General features: G+C 37.5%; 1 protein-coding gene across 15 annotated transcripts in view; it reads left to right on the forward strand.

Annotated features, from left to right (window-relative positions):
• NRXN1 (neurexin 1) overlaps nt 1-22,034 on the forward strand; it is a 682,260-nt gene that overhangs the window by 327,561 nt on the left and 332,665 nt on the right. For 14 of the 15 annotated variants that reach the window (XM_059468828.1, XM_059468830.1, XM_059468835.1 and 11 more), the window contains 2 exons: nt 10,082-10,255; nt 16,290-16,409. In XM_059468828.1, the coding sequence (XP_059324811.1) occupies nt 10,082-10,255; nt 16,290-16,409 (294 nt within the window). Of the gene's footprint in view, nt 1-10,081; nt 10,256-15,285; nt 15,310-16,289; nt 16,410-22,034 lie in introns of those variants that run through there. The other variant, XM_059468847.1, reaches the window with a different exon arrangement.

The following is a 22,034-nucleotide window of genomic DNA, read 5'->3' on the forward strand; positions in this document are numbered from 1 at the left end:
ATCAAATTAGAGTTCTTCAATGTGCATAAAGATTTGCTTGGCAATTAATTCATCCTTGTAAACTTTGAATGCAATTAACTAAATTATCAGTAGATCTACTAGCCTGGCATATTCATTGATGATTTGCAATAGTCCCTTAATCTATTGATATTTCATTTGCCTGTCAAAGCAGGTTATTCATGCTGAGCTAAATTAATCTTGATCATAATGAAACAGGAATTCCTGTTTCAGCAGTGGAAATTGAAGCTGTTTTAATTTCATGTAATATTTCTCTCTGTTGTTTTATACTGAGGCAATTATTATTGTTGCCTCATTATATGATTTTTCTCTACATTGCAAGGTCTCCATCAACAGCAGTGATCCTTTACATTTTTATCACTAGGGAAACAAAACTTTTAGAAGCACAGAACATTTTACAAATGAGCAAGTATTAATGCTTAAATTTCTCAAATAATCATGCCTGAGCTAAATGCAATGACCTTGCCAGTGGGCTGTGAATTCTTCATGCAGAAATAATGTTCTGTTCCAAATACAGAGTTCCAAGTATTGTCAACAGCAAATAGATCTTCCCAGTGTGACCTATTGGAGTAGACAATGGCAAATGCAGCTTTGTCTTCATGATAGTGAAGGAAAGCAGGCTCTGCACAGAGGAAAAACAAGGGACTTAGAACTCTTCTTTGGAATCTTCCTATGTAGCAAAGTTCTAGGAGTAGATAACAATAGGTCATTGGACAACCTGGTCCAATGGGAATTCCTTTATCCTCCTTTTTTTACCACTTTTCACACGCTGCTTCTAAACAATGCCGTCTACCAGGTTGTGAAAATAATTTTGGTAGTGCTAAGCCTTCAGAAATTGTATCCAAATTACCAAAATTATAAGATGGGGTAAAAAAATTGAAAATCTATTCCAGTAGTTCTAGGTTAAATAAAGATATTCTAGAGCTTGTACTGTGAAGTCAACAACAATGCAAAAATCTGTCAGATCAGTTCATGTTGAAAAGGTTTTTGTTTTCTGCCTCTTTTCTCCTGTTCTCAGTCTTTCATACCTATGTGACTGGATAGATTTGCCTTCATTCCTACAGCTGTTTGACATGCAGGTTATTCCTGCTGGTAATTGTGGAATTTCTTTCAAGCCTTTCTGGAGCACCAAGTAAAAGTTATGTTAAGAATTATACAGGAAACATAGATGCTCTTAAAACTTACAAAAACCTCTGCATATTTAGCATAAATATGCATCCACTGCATCCTAGCCCCCCCACAGATACACAGAGTGAAGAAGCACATCCTAAATTTGCCTTAAAATGTGCTGCTGTGAACCCTCATTAACCTTGGTATTTTAACTGAGCAATCCTTTTTGCAAAAGGGCAGCTCCGTGGAATATCCTCAGAGTCTGAATGTGATTGTCTTGATCAGAAGAAATCTCATATAAAAATTACTCTCTGCCAGCCTGCATTCCAAACGAGTGTCCAGCATCTCGGCTGGTCGGTAGCTTTATGTGGAGCTCTAGCCAAAGGAAGAGTTTTGCAGATGATGATCTCTGAGGTCTAGTAGGTTTGTTGGAAACAGGAATTCTTCACTATTTCAGGAGCAAGCTCTGCTATAAGAGCATGTGTTGGCTGATAAAGCAGAGAATGAAAAAATTAGAGCAGGAGGAAGGGAGATCTGAATATACTGTGCCATGCAAATGCCAGCTTTGTTAGATTCTGTCTGTTTTTGAGGTGTGTGTAATCTCCAGAAGTGGTCAGAACAGGAAAGAAATGAAGGACATTTGATGTGCTTGAATGGCTCACCTCTGCACCACAGCCACCCCCTGATGCAGATTAATTGGCCCAGCATTGATTATGTGGGAGATGGATTGCCACGCACATTTATATGGCAATTAGATTTTATTATTTACCATTTAACATGCATCACCAACTTTGCTCACAGTCCATTGCACAAGCAGACTGCTTTGGTTTTACATCTGTTTAATCTTTTTCAATGCCGGTGCTCTTCATCTAGTCATTAGTGGGGGTAAAAACAAGCAAAGAGAAATAGAGCAACTGGGACTCTGAGGAATATTATTGTCAAGGAAATGTTAAATGTTTTTATGTGACCGTTTCTTGTGAGGAAAATAATTGTTTTTGAGAACAGAATTTTTGGGGAAATGGTGGATTTTAGTCTGGAGAAGTCTTCAGATGTAAACACTTACTTCTTGAATACCTCCTTTTGTCTATTCAATGCTTATCTCCTGAGGATGTTGTTTGTGTTTGCTGTTTCTCGCACACACCAGCACTCCCCATGACACAGCTTTATTTGCCTGTGAAACATGGGCACATTTCTGTCATCCCTGAGCAGCACTAAACTGAGTTGAAAATTGTAATAAGAATGAAATCTGAGCACTGAGAGGTGAGTGCAGAATTGGACAGTGAATCTGTGGGATCTCAGCACCTCAGGACGGAGGTGCAGAGTGGCCGAGACCACCCTTGGGGGGCTCTGGAGTCCTGGAATGTTGCCAGAAGTGTCTGGTGGCTGGACTTTGATCCTACACAGGAGACGACACCTGTATGAGGATGGGAGGATTTCACTGGGTGAATGGTGAAGGGATAAGTTAATTAGAGTGTAAGACACAGGGTTTAGGATTTCTGTACAGGGGGGTCTAAAGAAGTAAGATGGAGGGATTGGGGCGTGTCCTGTTCTTCTTCTTCTTCTTCTTCTTCTTGGCCTCCATCTTCTGTGGTGATGGTGGCACTTTGGGATTGGTCATTACTAGAAGTGCACCGGTTAATAAGGGTAAAAGGTATTGGGGAAAAATAATAAATATTGTGTACGTAACTTTGAGTATAAAGATAGGTGACCGCCCCGGGGGCTCTCAGTGTGCCCATGGCTGGCTTGCTGTGCAGACCTCTGTTAGGCCGAAAGAAAATCTTTTAGATAAACAATTAATAAACACCGAGACCGAGAAAAGATCTGAAGCCTCTTCTCGTCCTTTGAAGCGTCGGCTGTCCAAGGCCATCCCTGGGCCTTTCCAGGCCACCTAAACAGCCGAGAAACCGACATGAATCCAGCAGAGCATAAGGAATAGTTTCTTGGCAGAGGAATATTTGTGGAACTGTGGACAGTCTTCAATGTAGTTCTGAGTAGTGTGATGGAATCAGGAGATTGGAGGTAGAGCAGCACCTGTATCCTTATTGTGGACTGCCATGGGAATTGGTGGCAAGTGAAAACTGAAGGATGCTGTTCCTGGTGCACCTATAAACTGTAAATTCTTTCTGGTTCCTCTTAATTCTCCTTGCCTTTTTTTTTTTTTTTTCCTGTCAGTGTGGACTACAGGGCACTGCTACAGTGAAATTGTAAAAAGAACAGTAAAGTATCACTCAAAGGAAGAAATATCTTCAAAGTTCAATTCTCTTGACAAATAACTACAATATGCACTATTGTGCCAATAAGTGTGCCTAAAGAAAACTCACAATGTCAGCATTTCAGTGCTGGTGTTTTCTTTTTTTTTTTTTCTCTTTCCCTAATACATTTAATGGTGTATTCAGGCAAGATACTGAAAGCAGTGTAGAATTGGGGTGAAAAGATCAGTTTCTATATTCCTTCCCAAAAGAGTGACTTGCTAACCTAGAAATGCTTCTTTATTTTTTTTCCTTTTCATTTGCCTGTAAACATTTTGCCTTGTTTGGTTATCAGTATAGGGAATGTGAAAGATGAAAGCCACCACCTGTCACATCACAAAGCAGCCTCTTGCCTGAAGTATTTGAAAGGACAGATACCTCAGCAGAGCCTGGACAAGTAAACTAGCCACCCTTTCCCTCCTTAGGTGAGAGAGGGTCTAAAAGTGAAAGAATTCATCACTCCAATAGGAAAAATATTTGAAAAGACTATTTTTCTTAAAAAAAAAATCACATCAAAACCAAAAGACATCAACAACAGATCAATACTGAAACTACAGAACGGACTCTTTGAAGTGAGTAAGTGGACATAAAACACTAAGTTTTCATTTTCATGTCTTGCCTCAAGTGCCCTGCCTTGCAAGTGGTAGACAAAATCCAGTCATGCTTTGCTCTAGTAGCAAGCAGGCCTGTGAATGCACAGCAAAGTGCATATTCTCTGCTGCAAAGGGGGTTTGAAAAGCCATATGCTGGAGCGTATGCGCTGCAGAAGCTGTGTGGATGCAGCATTTAAGCCTTTGTCAACAGTTCTTCTGTTTATTAGTGGGCTATGATCACAGCAGGCTTCTTGGTTTATGGGGGAAAAAAAAGAGCAATTATGTCTCATCAATGTTTTTTTAAGAAGCAGACATTTTTTTAATATGGAACGAAGAGCAAATGTTTACTCAGGGTTGATGAAGGTGAGGAGAGACTCTGGAATGACCACTCACCCACCATTCAGGCTCAGTTCCTTTTCTAAAGTGTGTACTGAAATTTGAAATAAAAATCTCTACTGTTCTCTGCCTATTGCCCAAAGTAAAGGTGCAAAAGGTGATTTTGTACGCTGAGGAGGTGAGAAGGTCATCAGGGCCAAGTAGGCTCCCATATTTCAGTGAGTGTCAAAGACATCTGAAAGCCTGCCTGACATTTCCATTTGAGACAACAGCCCTTGTCTGGTGACCAGACACCAGAACAGGTTTCTGTTCTTTCAGCCAGTGCTAAATATTCAGCTTGTATAGAGCAATTTATTTTCACAATTCAGTTGCCTTAAAGATACCATGAGTTGGGATTGTGTGGGTCGTCCTGGGATGAGTTGCACCATGAAGTTTGTAGTACATTTATTAAGATACTACAAAGTGATTTCTATTGATGTGTTAAGGGCAGCTCATCTGTTTTAGGAGGGACTGGAATAAAGAGAACACTTTTTTTTCTTTTGAGATTAGACTTTCCCTATGGCATTTCTCAGTCTTTGCAGTCCTCCTTTGTCTTTGCCTGCCTGAGGGAAGACGCTGTTTTATGCTTGATCATTTTGAACTAGCATATTTGGAGAAAAGTGTGCCTGACACCTTGGCTTCACCACAGCCAGATGTTCCTTTGTATTTTTGTGTGTCATATGAAGGAATTGTGGAGATGCCTGCTGTGTTTTCAGAATCCACCACGGTATGCCAGGGCCATCCATCTCCTTCCTGGGGAGTAACACCACCCTAGTACACCACAGAAGCACTCTCAATCCTAGCCATGGTAGTGATTTAGTGCAATGTGACATTAGAAACATGACAAAGCAACTTCTTCCAAAAGGAAAGAGAAATTAGGACAACAGCTGAAAGTACTTTTAAAACCAGCAGCCCAACAAGAGATTGGGGGAGACAATGTCTGCTCTTGGAGAGCATGATGCATTTGAAGATGCATTTTTTCAGGCATATAAAAATATTCCAGAGATATTGTCTTTATGAATTATGAAAAAGTCAAGCCACAATTCCTTCCACTGCTGTATTTCCTCCTTATTTTTCTTTTATTTTAGTCATACATAGGGCCATATTTGAATTAACAGTTTTCCTTTCTTGTCAGCAAAGGTGCTCAAGAAATGAACACCAGATATGTACACAAAGCACTCAGATTTAGGAGAGTAAACAAGTCCAGCTATGTTCTGGCTAAACTACTTGTTGCCTGATGTCACAAATCTTCTGTATCAAACTGCTGCTGGTTTGTTAAGGGGTCCAGGTGCACCAGTCACACCTGAGCAGCATTCTTATGTTGTTACCACCATAAACACATGGAAAACAATTCCCTCTCTACTGATGTTTGAAGACAATGGTAGCTGTTAAATGAAGTTAATAGTTTTTGCCCACCAGCATATATCATGTAAGAATTCTCAGGAATGGAGAAAAGGAGAAAAATCAGTGAACTGACCTGTCAGCAATGTCACTACTGACAGATAATAACACTTAATAACTGCTGTTAGCTAGTCAGAAAATAGAACAGCATCTTCAATCTTTGTTTCACATTTCTTTGGTTTAGCATTTGCAAAGTTCTTATTTTGAAGAAATGCAGAGGCTTGGGATAAAAAAAGATGAGCTATTACAGGAGGACTTGGCATTTGTTTTACCAACAGTTGTGTGTGACTCACTGTTGTGTGGTGCTCTATGTGCTTTTGCATAAGTGTGATTCCAATAATGAATACATTGAGAACTCGGGTTAATTTATTAGCTAGCAATTTGTTTCTGTGTTAAATTTACTTGTTGTTAAAGCACAAATCAGCTCTAAATCAGGAAAGAGATTAATAGGTGTAAATAGGGAAGATCCTGTGGGAATAACTGAGGATCTGCAGAACCTGTAAAAGATGCAGATTAAACCCACTAAAATCTTCTCTTTAGGAGTTCTTATGGCATAACTGAGCAGTGCCATCATTGCCATGAGCAGGTCTAGCTCTGAAAGTGCTGATTCCTCTGGCCTGCCATGCACACCTTTTTTTTCCTTTTTGCCTCAGAAAAACAAAGGGAGGAGACAATCCTCCCGCTCCAAAAAAAAAAAAAAAAAAAAAAAGAAAAAGATATATCTGTGCACTGACTCTGAATACAAGGAAAAAGAGGAAAGTTGTGAGATCTGCTCTCAAGTAAATTGCTTTATTTGAGGCTTTTCTAGTGATCTGAAGGAAATCTTGGGTCACTCTATTACCTCACCTCTTTCTTTACTACCTGCCACTTTGCCTATGACAATTGGCATATATTTTACGTAAATTTGCCATTTTCCTTTAGAAATTAAAGAAAATCAGGATTAATATGAGAAAAATAAGATGTTTTCAGGGACACACTTAAAAATCAAACTGAACTTTACAAGATAACATGTACAAGGAAGGCAGCAGCTGAACTTTAGTTCCAGAAATGATGGTTTCACATTTTCAGTGGGTAGCAGTGTAGCATTAGTGTTGCATTTAGGCTCCAGCCAGTTTACACAGTGTCATAAGCTTGTACTATTGATCTGATGAACTTTCTTCATGAAATAACTTGTGTGTAATTCACACCTGTAAGTGGGCAGCTGCACAACAAGGGATTTGCTCTGGAATAAAATTTCCAGTAGTGAAGCTGCACTTACATAAGTGAGAAAGGGAATTTGTATTGCACTATGTTGAGTCCTCTGATGTCTTTTAGTTGGAACAGGGAAAATCTTTTATCTTTTCTGAATATCTGTCATCACATGTTTGACGTAAAATTTAATTAACAGTATTTCCTGCAATCCTGTCTTGCCTGAAAGTCTAATGGATTGAGTTTTGTTGGAAACCATTTCTTCATAGGGACGAACATGAAAGTAGCATGTGATTAACTGAAATAAAAGTAACAATACAAACATTTTGTGATGGCAGATAAAGATGGAAGATTTCTTTTTTTTTTTAATTAACTAACTTTAAAACAAAAATAAAAATCTGATATTTAATTCCAGAGCTTTGCAAAATTTTGTGTCTGAGAGAAAGTGCTTTTCATGCCAGCAGCAGCAAACTCAAAACACATATGGTATTAAACATTTGATATTAAGTCTGGGAAGATTACCTCATAGTCATAAAAATACTTTTATATACTTTATAAAAGGTGAAGTCTAATAGTCAGTATGGCTGCTCAATGCGTAAGATATGTGTTTGTGTTTTAGGTGTGAACTACATCCACATTTGATTTTGAAAAGAAGAACTCAAAGGTATTTTGGACATCAATGAAATTGAAATATTACCCAGGTCATGTATTTATAAAAATTGTATCTTTAATAATATAAATTTATCAGTTTAATTATCAGCACTCTTAAGGTACTGTAAGTAAGCTGTAGGGGTGCAGCTTATTTAGACTCAATAAATTGTACTTCACTGCACATGATACCTATTTGGCAATGCTCCAGTGTATACTTCCAGGAGAAAATATTCAGAGTTCCAGTTTATATGTTGGCACACTGACCTGGATTTCTGCTAGCCATCCATCATAACTGGCAGCTACTGCATGACTGTATATTGCAATATCAATGGGTTCGAGAGTTGGATATCAGGAATTAGCAGGGGATCAATCTGAAAGGTTGTGGTTTTAAAGATGTAACTAATCACAGAATAAAAAGGGTTGCTTGGACAGTATATTTTTAAAAAGGGGTTACACATGTCATGTGCAATAGATCAAGTTTAAGTTTTTTTATCATATAAGTGATTTTCTTAATATTATTCTCTGGAATGGTTTCCCTCTTTTAAGTCTATTTGGATCAGTTGAGATGAATTATCTCTCTATTCTGAGCTGGCAGTGACTGAAGGCACAAAACTTCAGGAAAACTGGAAAGGTTTTGCTCTATAGATGCCCTGGCTGAGAAAAAGATGAAGAACCTTTATCATGACACAAGTGTTTTATCTTTGTTTTCAGTTCAGCAGATTGAAAAAATGCAGGAATCTTTCTGCTGTGAATGAATTAGATTCCATTTGTGGTAACAGATGGATCACCATATTTTAATCTGTTATGTTTAATCTCATGCTTGTGAGATTTACAATGTACCTCAGAGCTCTAGAAGAAAGCACGATCTTATTTTCCAAATTATTTACATAGAATGGATAAAGTTTGAGGTGTCTTAATATATGATGCTACCAAGGTTGCTAAGACTTCTGGTTGGTTTGCTTATAAATTCTATATGTTGATAAGCATTTTCCTAAGCATGTTCCATTTTCTCTTTATTTCACTAATTCAAATGATGTTGAATTTTAGGGATGATACGTGGTGACTCAAGATTTTTCTCAGTCTTACAGACATTTATTCATTTCAGGTTATTTCCTCACAGGTAAACTGTAAACCATTATAAACAGCACTAAATTGCAGTCTCTTTCAAAGAAGAAATATGCCAGGAGAAGCAGTAAAAGGTGTTATCTGTGATTTACACCAATCAGAGGGAGATTAAAATTAGCCCCATGGGGTAGTGACAATAGTACATTCTGAAAAAGCTGCCTACAAAGCTCAGAAATCACTTAGGAAATCAACAATTTTACATTTGAAGTCATGCAGAAACACTCTTTGTCACTAGAGCACCTGGTCTTGTGGCCTAGGCTCCAAAATCAGCCGGACTGGGGGTTTTTCTGGAAAGCACAATGTAGATTAGAATGTATATTCAGATAAACTGCCACAAATTTGTGCTGGTAAACAAAATACAGTCATCAATGAGGATTTAATGCCTGGTTAAACCTGCAGGCTGACACTTGAGGCATACTTAGGGAGGTTCTTATGGTGATGTTGGGTTGAAAGGTGACTGTTCTGTCTGCCAGACACACCCAACACATGAAAGGAATGTAGAGCCTGAATTGTTTTAAAACAAAAAAGCATTCTTCCCTCAGGTGTTGAAGAGGAAAGTTAGAGTTATGTTCTTCCAAAGTAAGTCTGTCACGGAGCTAGGAATTACTTGAAGGGAGAAAAGCCCTGGTTTTCAGTCCTGAATAAGTTGCCTGAGGTTCATCACAGCAAGCTATTTGTTATAGGTGTCTGCCATTAGAATAATTTTTTGGCAAGAAAATTCCATTTGCTCAGTTTTCATATTGCTGTTTTAAGGCATCTAACTCCCCTTGCTGCCACATGAGTTTCAGTGGGAACAGCTGATCATTCTGCTGTTTAACAATGGTGTCTCCAAGTTTCTCCTTTCATGTGTCCCTCAATCTTTTATTCCTTGGTGTACTTCTGGAAAGATGATTCCGGATTCATGGACTTCAGGTGGATCCTGTTTCCTTTTATCTCACTGTGCTGTGTCCACCACTGGCATGATCTGTGCCCAGCCTCCCTGAATATTGAACAAATTACATATAAATTATATGAACAATTGTGCCAGTGCTAGATGAGTTTCTAGATGGGGATTCTGTGATTTAATTCTCCTCTCTGCAATAGATGCATGTTTCCTGAACACGTCAGCTGGCACATGGAAAGCTTGCCCAAGTACTTCCAAGTAATCAGCCATGCAAATTTGAAGTCTACATTTACATTTGAAAAAACACAGTCCTGAAATGCTTACGTGTAGTATCTTACACGTTACCAGTGTTTATTTTCTTCTACATTTATTTCAAAGAATGTTTTTTTGATGTATCTGTCGTTCAGCACAAAAAGGCCAGAAGATCAAGCGGGTCAAAGGTTCTGCTGGTTCTTTTTTTGTATCTAATATTTGTTTCTCCTCACCAGGTGATTTGTATATTGGAGGAGTGGCCAAAGAAATGTTTAAATCCCTGCCCAAGCTGGTGCATGCAAAGGAGGGCTTCCAAGGCTGCCTTGCATCAGTTGACTTGAACGGACGCCTCCCTGACCTCATCTCAGATGCTCTCTTCTGCAATGGGCAAATAGAGAGAGGATGTGAAGGTATTAAATATGCTGGTTTTGTTGTTTTTTAATATGCTGGTTTTGTTGTTTTTTGGGTTTTTTTATACATATATATATATATATATCATAGTGAAAGTACTGTGCCAATCCTGCAGGGCTTTTTTGATATTTACACTCCATATATCAAGAGTCTATATTTTACCTGCTTCTAATTGATCTTGCTTCGCCCCTTCTTACATAAAGGCTGTGTTTTTTAGTATTATGAGGACAGGCATATGCCTGCCCTAAAGCACAGAGATTAATCTGAGAACAGGAGTTAACTTCAGAATGTTAAATGTAGGTTCCTTACTTCCCAATAGCAAGATTTTTTTACATGTCTTTTGTTTACTACTGATGTGTTTTAATTAATGATAACAACAGTAACAATTAGCTTCGGTGAAGTTCTTTATATCTTCATAACACTCAGGCATTAGTTACTGCTGAGACATTAACTAAGTAATTCCAATTTTAAAGCAGACATTTTGAGTTGGTTAATTCGAGGCTAATTTATGAAAATTTTTAATACCAATCTTCTATCTTCTGTATTTTTGCTCACTCCTTAAATTAGTATTGATATGAACCTCTCTATCTGAAATCAGTAACAGACAAATATGTTTTATCTCAAAGTATTATGTCCTTATTGACTCATCTGGTATATCATGAAATTTAAGTGAGGACAGAATTAGAAGAAGTGTATTTCTAATTCAGGAATGTCAATCTCTAGCTATTTTTCCAGCTGTCATTTGATCCCACATTATTTTTACTATGGTTTATGGAATAATTTGAATACATTTTCTGTCCCTGCATATCTAATTTATTCACATAATTCTGGATTTTGTGTTTATGTTCAATTTTATATGTTCTCCCTTCTCTCAAGTGCCATTCTTCTCTGGACAGAAATATGTGTAAATGGCATTATAAAATTTATTTCAAGTTGAAATCTTAATGCTTTTGATATCAAGTTTGTTAAGTATACAAACTGACATTGTAAAAATCCAAGGAGAGATGGGGGTTCCTCAAGTTTTAGGAGATAAAGCTTCCTCGTGGATAAAGTCTCTCTCCTCTTTTTTTGTGCCTACAGAGCATTTGGACAAGTGGAACATTTTTGTTCTTTACCTGCTACTTTAAGTTAGATACTTTAAGTTCTATTGTTAGTATATAGAAACAGACAGTAAAGCTACAGAAAAATAGAAGATGGGAATTTTGCATATGTCTTTCAGGAGTGCAAAAATATGTATTAGTTTGCCACTGAGTTTAGAAAATTAGATTCTGCCTTCTGAATGGTTTTAGCAATTTCATCCCTGCACCATCCCTCCAGAGAGTCAAAGTATGTCTTAATTCCATTATGCATTTCATAGCTTCTTTTGAAATTATGTAATTTCATAAATGAATTTTCTGTACTTCAAAGAAATATTGCCACAGGCCTGGTGTGTGAATTCACCTTCTAAGCCACTGGCACAACTCAGTTATTGGTGGATTTAGTAAAGCTACCAACAATTTCATAAAGGCCATAAAGCTATTGTCCTTTTTGGTAGAGAATGATTTTTTTTCTAGCACCAAAATCAGCTGACACAAGAAACTGGTCAAACCAGATGTGCTGCCTGGCTCCCAGAGAGCTTCCTCCTCAAAAGTCTTCTGCCTGCAGAAGGAAATATTTAACAGCATGGAATGAAATATCCCCTTCCAACCTTTCTCCTTAACCTTGCAAGTTTTCTCTTCCATCTCACTTGTTTACTTCCAGTCCTCATGTCTGACCCATTTGTCAGTCTTTTGTTTGCAGACCATTGATCCAGATTTCCAAAAAAGTGTTCTGCCACCTAAAAGATGATTTAGGTCATTTGTGAATTCAGGTGCCTCCTTGGAAAACCTTGCATGCCTCAAGCTGCTCCTTCCTCTGCTGCTGTGTCCAGCCAGGACCTCTCCATCCTTACAGAGCTGAGAGTTCTCCATCCTTACAGAGCTGAGAGTTCTCCATCCTTACAGAGCTGAGAGTTCTCCATCCTTACAGAGCTGAGAGTTCTCCATCCTTACAGAGCTGAGTTCTCCATCCTTAGAGGGCTGAGAGTTCTCCATCCTTACAGAGCTGAGAGTTCTCCATCCTTACAGAGCTGAGAGTTCTCCATCCTTAAAGGGCTGAGAGTTCTCCATCCTTACAGAGATGAGAGTTCTCCATCCTTACAGAGCTGAGAGTTCTCCATCCTTACAGAGATGAGAGTTCTCCATCCTTAGAGGGCTGAGAGTTCTCCATCCTTAGAGGGCTGAGAGTTCTCCATCCTTAGAGGGCTGAGAGTTGTGCACCAATCTCACCCTGCCATGGGATGTGTAAGTCCTGGAAATCTCCTGAGACTTGTAAGATGTGTAAGCCCTGAAAGTCCCCTGAGACATTGGGTCCAAAGAGCTCAGGACACAGCAGCAGATGTAATTTCAGAAGTGCTATTCAGCAGCACTCTCAATCCCAAAGACAGCTGGTATATGCCCAGTGTTAAGACATCAGGTTCTGGAAAATCTGTCCTGAGAAGTGAGGCACTTGGTTTTCAGATTTATGGGATTGAATTCCCCAACTTTCAGGTACACATCAAGGGGAAAAATAAAACCAAACCAACAACTACTCTTTTTCTTTCTTCTGTCAAACTGTCAAACTCTGAAGCCATAATGCACTTCTAATTAATTTTATCTGTTAGATTTTTTACTTAAAATATTTGTTTTTCTTAATAATTTGACGGTCCTAAGTGCATCATTAAACATTTTGAGCAAGGTCACCCATGGTATTGCTGAGGCATGTTGGAAGGTTTGCCTTTTGAAGCTTCAACCGCAGGCAAAGATATATCTCTATCATTGAACATGAAATATAATTTACACTTGGCAGAATCCACCTTCTTGACAAATTTTCAATGTGTAGAACAGATAGAAGCTAACAGCTAGAAAGATAAATATGCTAACTAGCTCTTTGAATTGTTAATGGCAAACCCCAAAGCCAGGTTGTGTCAACACAGTTTTCCTCCAGTCAAATCAATTGTACTTTCTTTTCCCACTTAAAATATGATACAACCATAATTTTTATATAGTTATAAGAAAAATGCACTATAAAATGCAATTTGTGTATTTTATGAACTGCATGAAAAAAATCACAGAATTAATATACATGAAGATTCTTGGTGGTGAGATAAGAAATTTGTTTTAATAATATATTGTAAAACATCTATGTGTCAGTTTATAATGCTTATTGTGATATATATTGCATGCAAGCCCTCATATGGGACAAATGTAAGGAGATCCCAAACTCAGTAAATTAAAACAGCTGCAGTGAAGACTGAATAAATTAGAATATTTTAAAAATTGAATATAAAAAAGAAAAAGGGCTAGAGAAGGGTATGTTACATATTTTTGCTAACTACCTTAGTACTTCAATAAATAAGTATTTATATATGAAAAGATTAACTTCTTAGGGTAAATATCATAGTATTTACCACCACTAAACAGTTGTCTTCTGTTCTTTGGGGAAAAATAATCCTACTTTACTAAAAGAAATGCTTATATGCAAGCTAGTCTTGATGGCAATTTTAGAATAATGACTAATATAGATAAGCCAAGAGTGCTAAGGATCAATTTGATAATAAAAATAAAAAAACACCCTCACTTTTTATTATATCTATATTTTTTTCTAAATATGTATTTTCACATGCACTTGCTAATGTGCCTACAGGGTCCTGCAGTTTATGTACTTTCAAGTCCTTGTGACTTCTGCTCTACTTTTGCAAAGATGAGGAAATTCAACATTGCATAACGAAAGTGTAAATAAATCCATGAATATATAACATTTAAACACCTACAGATATTTTCACTTCAGCTTTGTAAAGTTTCCGAGTAGCAGAATCTGGTGAGAAAAAAATTGTGTCTTGTCAGCTAGGGGATTCTGTCATTATAATCCTCTGCTCAAGAAAGGGTGATGTAATGCCCAAATGTTTAAACTTCTGGGCTCAGAACTCCAAAGAAAGAGAAATCACTATCTAATGTCTGCCTGCTGCAGTCAGCTATAGATGGGGGTGGTATTATTTTTTTATCATCATTATTATTATTATTACTATTATACTTATTAATTTTATTATTATTATTAATAATTTTGTTATTATTGTTAATTTTGTTGTCCTAAGGGGAGAAAATAGAAGAAATAATAATTTTGCCAAGACTTGGATGCAGTGTACCCTGCTTTCCCTCTGCTTCAGAGATTGAACTGTGCCTCATTTAAAGGAAGAGGCCGTGGAGATGAATTAAATCATATTGATATGGATTTTTTAAAAATACCAGCAAATCAAAAGCAAATCCCACACTGAGATATTTGGAGGTTTATTGGGAAAGAAGGGTTATGTGGATTTCTCTCTGGGGTGCAATTTTTAATTTATTTATGTAATCTTTGGACCAACTTTACCCCTTTACCATCAATAACTGGCTGTGGGAATTTCAGACAGATATTGATGTGCCTCCCCCAAAACAATGTGGGACAATTTTATAATCCCAGAACCAAATTTTTCCTTGTGGTGTGAAATGTGTGTGAGAGCTCATAGTAAACTGTGGTTCACATCCTGTATTTCAGTCCTCATTCACCAGCCACAGAGAGAGGCCTAGAAAAAGGCAGACCACAGAGGATGATGGTGCTAATTATTCTTGTATCTGAACATGACAAAGGGCTAGTCAGGATTCAGCCATGCATTTACTCTGTTAATGCATTCATAGCAATCCAAGGAAGAAAAAAAACCCCACACTTTTAATTTTCCTCCATTACATGTCATCAGCTCAATTAACCATTATATTTCTAGTAAAATACTGGCAAATTACTGCTTTCTTATTTTGGCTTGCCTGAAGATTTATGGCTATTAGCATTAATTTGTTTGCATTATATGGCATTTCTTTCTCTCTTTAACAGCAGCATGCACTTTATTCTGAATGGTTTTTTTCTGTGTTTGCTGCCATTTCAATATTGCTTACTAACATTTACTATATTTTGCTTTTTTTTTATTTTGCTGACAAAGTTGCATTGATGAAAGCTGATTTGCAAGGTAGATAGCCCTGTGTGTATTAAACAAGACTGAAACCCCCAATGCACAGTTGGATTTCTGCAATAAATGCTCTGTACATTTCAGAACTAAAGTGTGCTATTTCATTGCTGATTTTGCTTTTCACACCTCTAAAAGAATGGGCTAAATGAACCTTCATTTTCCAGCATTGCTTGCATAAAGGCTTTCAGTCTTGAATATGTTTGTATAGTGATTGCTTTAGTGCTTTGATCATTCCTTTTTGAAATTTCTTTATATTTCAGTAGTCTAGTTATGATTCTCTAGAAATAGAGTAGCTTTGTTTTTTCATGTGTATGTCACATTTTGGCATGCCAGTTCATTAGTAGTCTGATTTTCTGCATTTCCCCTTTTAGAAGGAACCTGCATGGGATCCCTAAAGCATGTGAATCGGTTCTTGTCAGCATTCCAGCCTAAGAATCCCAAACTGCTCTGAATTTCAGACCTAAATCATTTAAAATAATTTGTGGGATTACAATAATTGTAATAGCGTAGCTTCGTTTTATTATTTCTCAAAACTTGTTTCATTTTTCTATTTCATTATCCAGTCCTTCATATCCCAGAGTTTTGATTCCTGTGGCATCTGGCTTTGCTGTTTGAAATGTATTTACAGGAAGAAATAATGACGTTTTTAGACAATGTTTAGCCAGTTAATGGTCTGACACGAGATTAACAAATACCTGACAACAAATGTACCCAAATTCCCAATGTACCTGGAATAATTCTGCTTCTGTTTTGTGCAATCTTATGTGTTTGACATAGTGATCTTACAACTAAAGCAAACCCCCCCCCTCCCCGTTTTAATGTTACCTGCTGCTCCAAAACCAGCGAGTTTACGTGCGTTTGACTCGGTAACTCTTTGCTCATTTGATCTGAGACGTTGGCAGCCCCTCCATGCGACGCACTGGGAGGTGCCTTTCTTTGGGAGACCAAGTGCAAGTTCCTTTTCTGTGTGTTCCCACCAGGCCCCAGCACCACGTGCCAAGAGGATTCCTGTGCAAACCAGGGCGTGTGCCTTCAGCAGTGGGATGGGTTCAGCTGTGACTGCAGCATGACCTCCTTCAGCGGGCCGCTGTGCAATGACCGTAAGTGCATGGAAAAATGTCCCTCTGCAAACCTGAGGCAACGTTTGAAGCAAGTGCCTGAAGCTTTATGTTGTTTTGATATTAGATATTTAACAGGACTGATAAGCCCTGTGAAAATCTGTAGGGCTTGTGGTAAGAACAAAGAATATGCTTTATAAATTTTGGACAATGAGGAGTATCAAACACAGGCAGAACTTGGTTTTGTTGCATTTGATTCCAAGTGTAACATACTGATGGTTACCTGTTTAATGCAGTCCCTTCCCTGCATAAATATTTCAAATGGATTATTCTTTTCCTCATTGAAAACAAGTTTTACATTTTGTTACCTTAATGTAGCGCTATCACAAGGGCTATAATTACTGTGAAACAGTTGAGAAGGCTTATTATCTCCCTTTGTGGATTTCTTTAGGTGACACACTAAATATGCCAATAATAAAAGCATGCTGAGTATTTTAGTTCTTTTAGATTTCATCTGAATAACACGCAGCAACCATCTGGTCTTCCAGGAAAAGCTTAAATGTGTCAAAAATAAGGGTCCTGATTCACCAGCTTCATAATGTAGTTTTATTCCAAACTAACCTTATTGATCTAAATAGAATTATGCAGGAGTGATGGTGGAATAATAATGGAGAGCTATGATGTTCCATGGTAAATTATAAAAGTAAGCTGCTGACTTTTGGTTTTAATTTATCACATTTGTAACATCCAATTGCACATTTTTATACCCATAAGAAGATGAAATTTCTTTAAGGTATTTTTATTTCTGTTTGTATACTTTTATCTGACAAAAAAAGACTGACAATAGGAAGTGTTGTATAACTGCCTGATCAAGTATTCTGGATTTTTCTGTCTTGGTCTGGTTCTCCAGGCATGCCATCTTGAACAAACCCAAAACCAGCAGAATATTTATAATCTGAAAAGCTTTTGGCTCAAATTGTGTTTATTGCAGGGCTAGGAAATTAACTGTATGCAAAAGCTAATAATTTATTCCCATGAAAGTTCTATAGTTTGAAAACTAGGGAAAGGATGATCTGCAGTTGCTCTTATGGTAGAAATGAAAAGTGATATTGAAAAACTTTCAATGATTTCAGCAAAACTTTGGGTTTACTTTATGTATATGAGTTTGCACTTCTTAGTAATGTGCATGATTAGTCATATTGCTAAACATACATTTTTAAAGTTTCATCCCCTTACCTACTACAAGAGGAAAATGTTTCTGTTTTGCTTTTACACTGTTATTTCTGTTTTGTGATCTTTTGAGTTGTTTCAGAAGTAACTAAAACCTGTGAATAGAAAGTTGCAGATGTAACATCTGACAAAGGAAAAACTCAGTTTATAACTTTTAGTGGTAATTGTTGTGTGGACCTGGAATATTCTATGAATTATTTCTTCAAGTGACAGGTAATGCATAAATGTGGCAAATTATGAGCTTATTTAAGAAAGATATTTACCTGTGAATGTTCATTTATATAGTAACATCATGGACTACATTGCACACAATTGAGATATTTCACAATATTCCATGTCTGATGAAGATCAGGAGTCCTTTTAGAAGCTCATTGATAAGAATACTTAATTTATTCCCAAAAAAAAAAAAATTAACTTTTTTTTTTAATCACAAGCATGAAATATAAATTTATCCTCAATACTGAATTTTGGAATAGAATGCAGAGTCTAGCAAATATAATACATTTGGTTTCTGCTTTATCTTGGCTCCTTAGATTAGTTCAGATACCAAAAAATCTGCAAAGTCCGTCTAACCAGAGAGAATTTCTGTAGTGGCAAATGTGCCAGAAAGGAGGAAAAATGATGTTGTCAGTGTCATTTGCATGCTCTGACCTGCTCTCTGCTGTGTTTGGGAAGAGAAATGATGGAATGCTACTACAGCTTTTGAAAAGTGTCCCAGGCTGCACGCCACAGACTAAACTCCGTGGCACTGAAATAAGACAAATTCCCTTCATGTGAGGAAACCTGGCAGTGACAGGTCTGGAATAGCAGCTGCTTGTTGCTGAAAATTCATCCCCTTCAGGAAGGATGTGGGCACCTTCCTGAGCATCTTTCCATTGCAGATTGTGCGTGGAGCAACACTGGTTGACAGAAACTCAAATTTAACCCAGTGCTGCTACTCAGGCAGGCCCTCGGCTCACTTTACATGTGAATATACAAATTTATATAAAATGGAATGCTTAAGATGTCAAAATGTCATAGACAGAGATTTTTTTTAGTCTCAAACCCCAGCAACTGACCACTTAAAAATAAGTGTCAGTGGTAATAAGAGGAACAGTTAGAAGTACTTAGTCCCTTACCCAAGGTGATGATATCTCTATTAAAACACAGTTAGAAAGTGTGCCATTCTTGCCAAAATGCTGGACAGATGAAGGAGGAGGGAACAAAAAAACACTCAGAGAAGAGGGAGTGGGTGTTCAGCTGGGTGGGTGTTTTGTTCTCAGCCAGGATTTAACCCATCACACCTCACCTCTGTTTTGTTCCACAAGTTCTTAGGGGACATATCTAATAAGAAACTTCAGTGACAAAGTTGCCAAGGTGAGAGGGGAGCTGTCCAACCCCTCTGTTCAGAGCAGAGTCAGATTGCACAGGTTGTCTGGGTCCTCTGCAAAGATGAAGGCCCCATATCCACTCTGGGAAACCTGTCACGGTGCTCATTCACCCTCTCGGTACAAATATTTTCCTAAAGTTTAAATGATATTTCATATATTTCTGTTTGTCCCTATTGCTTCTTGTTCTGTCACTGGGAACCACAAAGAAAAATCTGTTTTCTTTGCCTCACAGAGGAAAGATCACATCTCTCAACCTTTCTGCAGCATTTTACCACCATCTCTCACATCTCTCCCCCATTCTGCAACATTGCAACAAGTGTTGAGCATTTTTTGCCACAAGAGCACATTGCTGACCCACGTGCAACTTGTTGACTATCAGGATGCCCAGATCCCTCTCTGCCAAGCTGCCTTCCAGCTGGTCAAGCCCTAGCTTGCCCTGATGTGAGGGTTTATTCCTCCCCAGGTGCAGGATTTGGCATTTTTAGGAGGTTCTTGTCAGTGCATTTCTCCAGCTTGTCAGCATCCCTCTGAATGGTAACACAGGCATCTGGTTGATCAACCACTCCTCCCAGCTTCCTATCATCTGCAATTTGCATAAATGTGCACAAATTACCTTGCTGCTTTTGAGCTGATGCTTTCTATGCATTTCCCATAGAGCATGAAGATCTGACTTGCATCATTCCTGGCCTTTACAGGGCAAATGTTTCACTTGTATCATTCTCATCTTAAATTTCCAAAAGAGGAGGTGTGGAGGAAATAATGAAAGAAATGGTTTCATGGAAAGTGACATAATACATTTCACTGTGCAAGATATCTCTTTAATTTTTGTGATAACAACTACATATCACTCCTGTGCTGTTCAGTGTACTATTGGAGATAAATATGTAGAAATTAAAATGTAAACTTTTCTTTTGTTTTTAGTCCTCTCATAATGAACATCACGTAAGGCAGATCGTTTTCTTTCCTAGTCCAAGAGTGTCCTCTGTGTGTCTGCTAGGGAAGGAGAAGAAATTAAGGGAATACACCCCAACAGAAGAAGAACTGGGTCATCCAAGTGTAAGGCTATAGTTATAAAAGTGTAGTCAGGAACAATAATTTAAAAGGTTGCAAATATCAGTAGTTCAGTGAGTATGAAGTACCTGTGTACCTTAACCCATCATGTTAGCAGAGGTGGGTGCTTTCAGTGTGCTGCAATGTCCTGTCTGCTGGAATATAAACTCAGCAGGACAAACTTAGACCCCAAGATGCTATGGGGTTAATAATTTTTTCTTTTGACATGGTATGACACTTAGAGATTTGGGGCACCAATGCTTTTTAGGTATAATAGACAGAAGTGCTAAACTGATTAATGTAAATCTTGCAGTAGTGGTTTTTCCTACATGTGGTATCATAAAGAGTCTGTACTAAAAGGATAAAAGGACAATTAGTGGCTGTTTTTACAAATGGATGCACGTCCAGTGGGAAAATACATCATGAACATAGTAACCATATCTAACAGCAAGTTGTGTAGTGAAAGGTATCCTCCCAGGGAAGTAATTTTTTTGTTTTTTTTAATAAGAATAGGGTTGAAAATTACTCTGGCACAGCAAAACAAATCTATAGGATATTATCTGCTTTCTATAAGTTTGCATTGGTTTTTATTCGGGCAGTCTTTCAGTACAGCCATATTAGTGAGCGTAATGGCGTGTTTGTGGAAACAAATACTGCTATTATGGCATGGAAAATAGCAGGCATAATAACATTGTCATATTGCATTAGTACAGAAGTGTTCTGTGCCAAATTACAGGGCAGTTTCAACACTGTCTGTTACCTTAAAAGAATAATGTATTGGCGTTGTACTCGTGATAACTAACACTGTGTCAACACTTGCACTAAAATCCACTTCTGAAGGGTTGGTGCTTCACTATGCAGTCTCTCCTGGCTAGGAATTCAACATTCTCAGCCGCTGTAAGTATAAAAGTCTTTTTAAAAGGTTCTTTTATTTTATTTTTACTGTTTATTAAGAAAAAAATCAAAACCCCTAATTTAAATAGAGAAGTCTGTCAGTATTATAAACATGGCCTAACAAAAAGCATTTGATTTTTTTGATATTTGTTTTTATTACAGATATACCTTTCAGCTAAGACTTTACCTGTCTTTGCCAGATTCAACTCCAAGTGAGTCTTGGCTTTCATGATCCCCTTTTCTGCACTGGGGACTGAAACATCTATGCTTCCAGAAAAACAAATCCTAAATATTTCACATTGAACACATTTAACAGTGGATTTCTGACTATTACTGAGGATATTAGAAACAAGACACTGTAAAAACACATTAGCTAAAGTTTATGAGAGAATTCAATATTAGAGAATTTGACATGATAACAATTTGAGAAAGAACTGAATTCTCTCTTCACTGTAGTGTTTGGAGAGTGTGTTAAGCAATGCTGAGGTACAATTTGAACCACAAAACTTCTAAATATTGGGTCAGCATTCAGCATTAAATAAATGGCCTTAAAAACACCAGCCACCTTCACTGAAGAGGTCAGATCAAAACAAGCACATTCTCACACTAAATGAGACGGGAGCCTTATACTTTGGGAATATGTAATTAGTGAGTTTGTAATAGCCCAGATGCAAGGCAGGTAATTCAGTATTGCTCACAGGCACATGTGGATATCCTGAGGCTTGCACTGTTTCATGTTTTCGATGTGTGCATGCACATTTGAAAAAAATCACACACTATATTTATCATATATAAAAATATATTTATTATTTTCTCTTGCATTTGCCACTGAATTTCTACAATCTTCTGAGCTCTTGTATGGTGTTGAGAATTTGGTAGTCATTTGCCTCTCACAAAGTCTTCGTTCTCCTGGATTGCAAACCACGGTGATATTCACTTTGTATTACCAGTCTACTATAACTAAAAGGATGGATTTAAATCATTTTGCTGCATAGATTTCCTTCTCCTTTTTAATAGATTTAACCAGTATGGATAGTGCATCTTTTGGACTTTTTTGACACCTAGAATGAAAGATCTATCTTAACGCTACTTTTGTGAGCAGGATACATACAAAATAAAGAAG

Source organism: Ammospiza nelsoni, chromosome 3, assembly GCF_027579445.1.
Source record: "Ammospiza nelsoni isolate bAmmNel1 chromosome 3, bAmmNel1.pri, whole genome shotgun sequence".
In the NCBI taxonomy this organism is placed as follows: Eukaryota; Metazoa; Chordata; class Aves; order Passeriformes; family Passerellidae; genus Ammospiza; species Ammospiza nelsoni.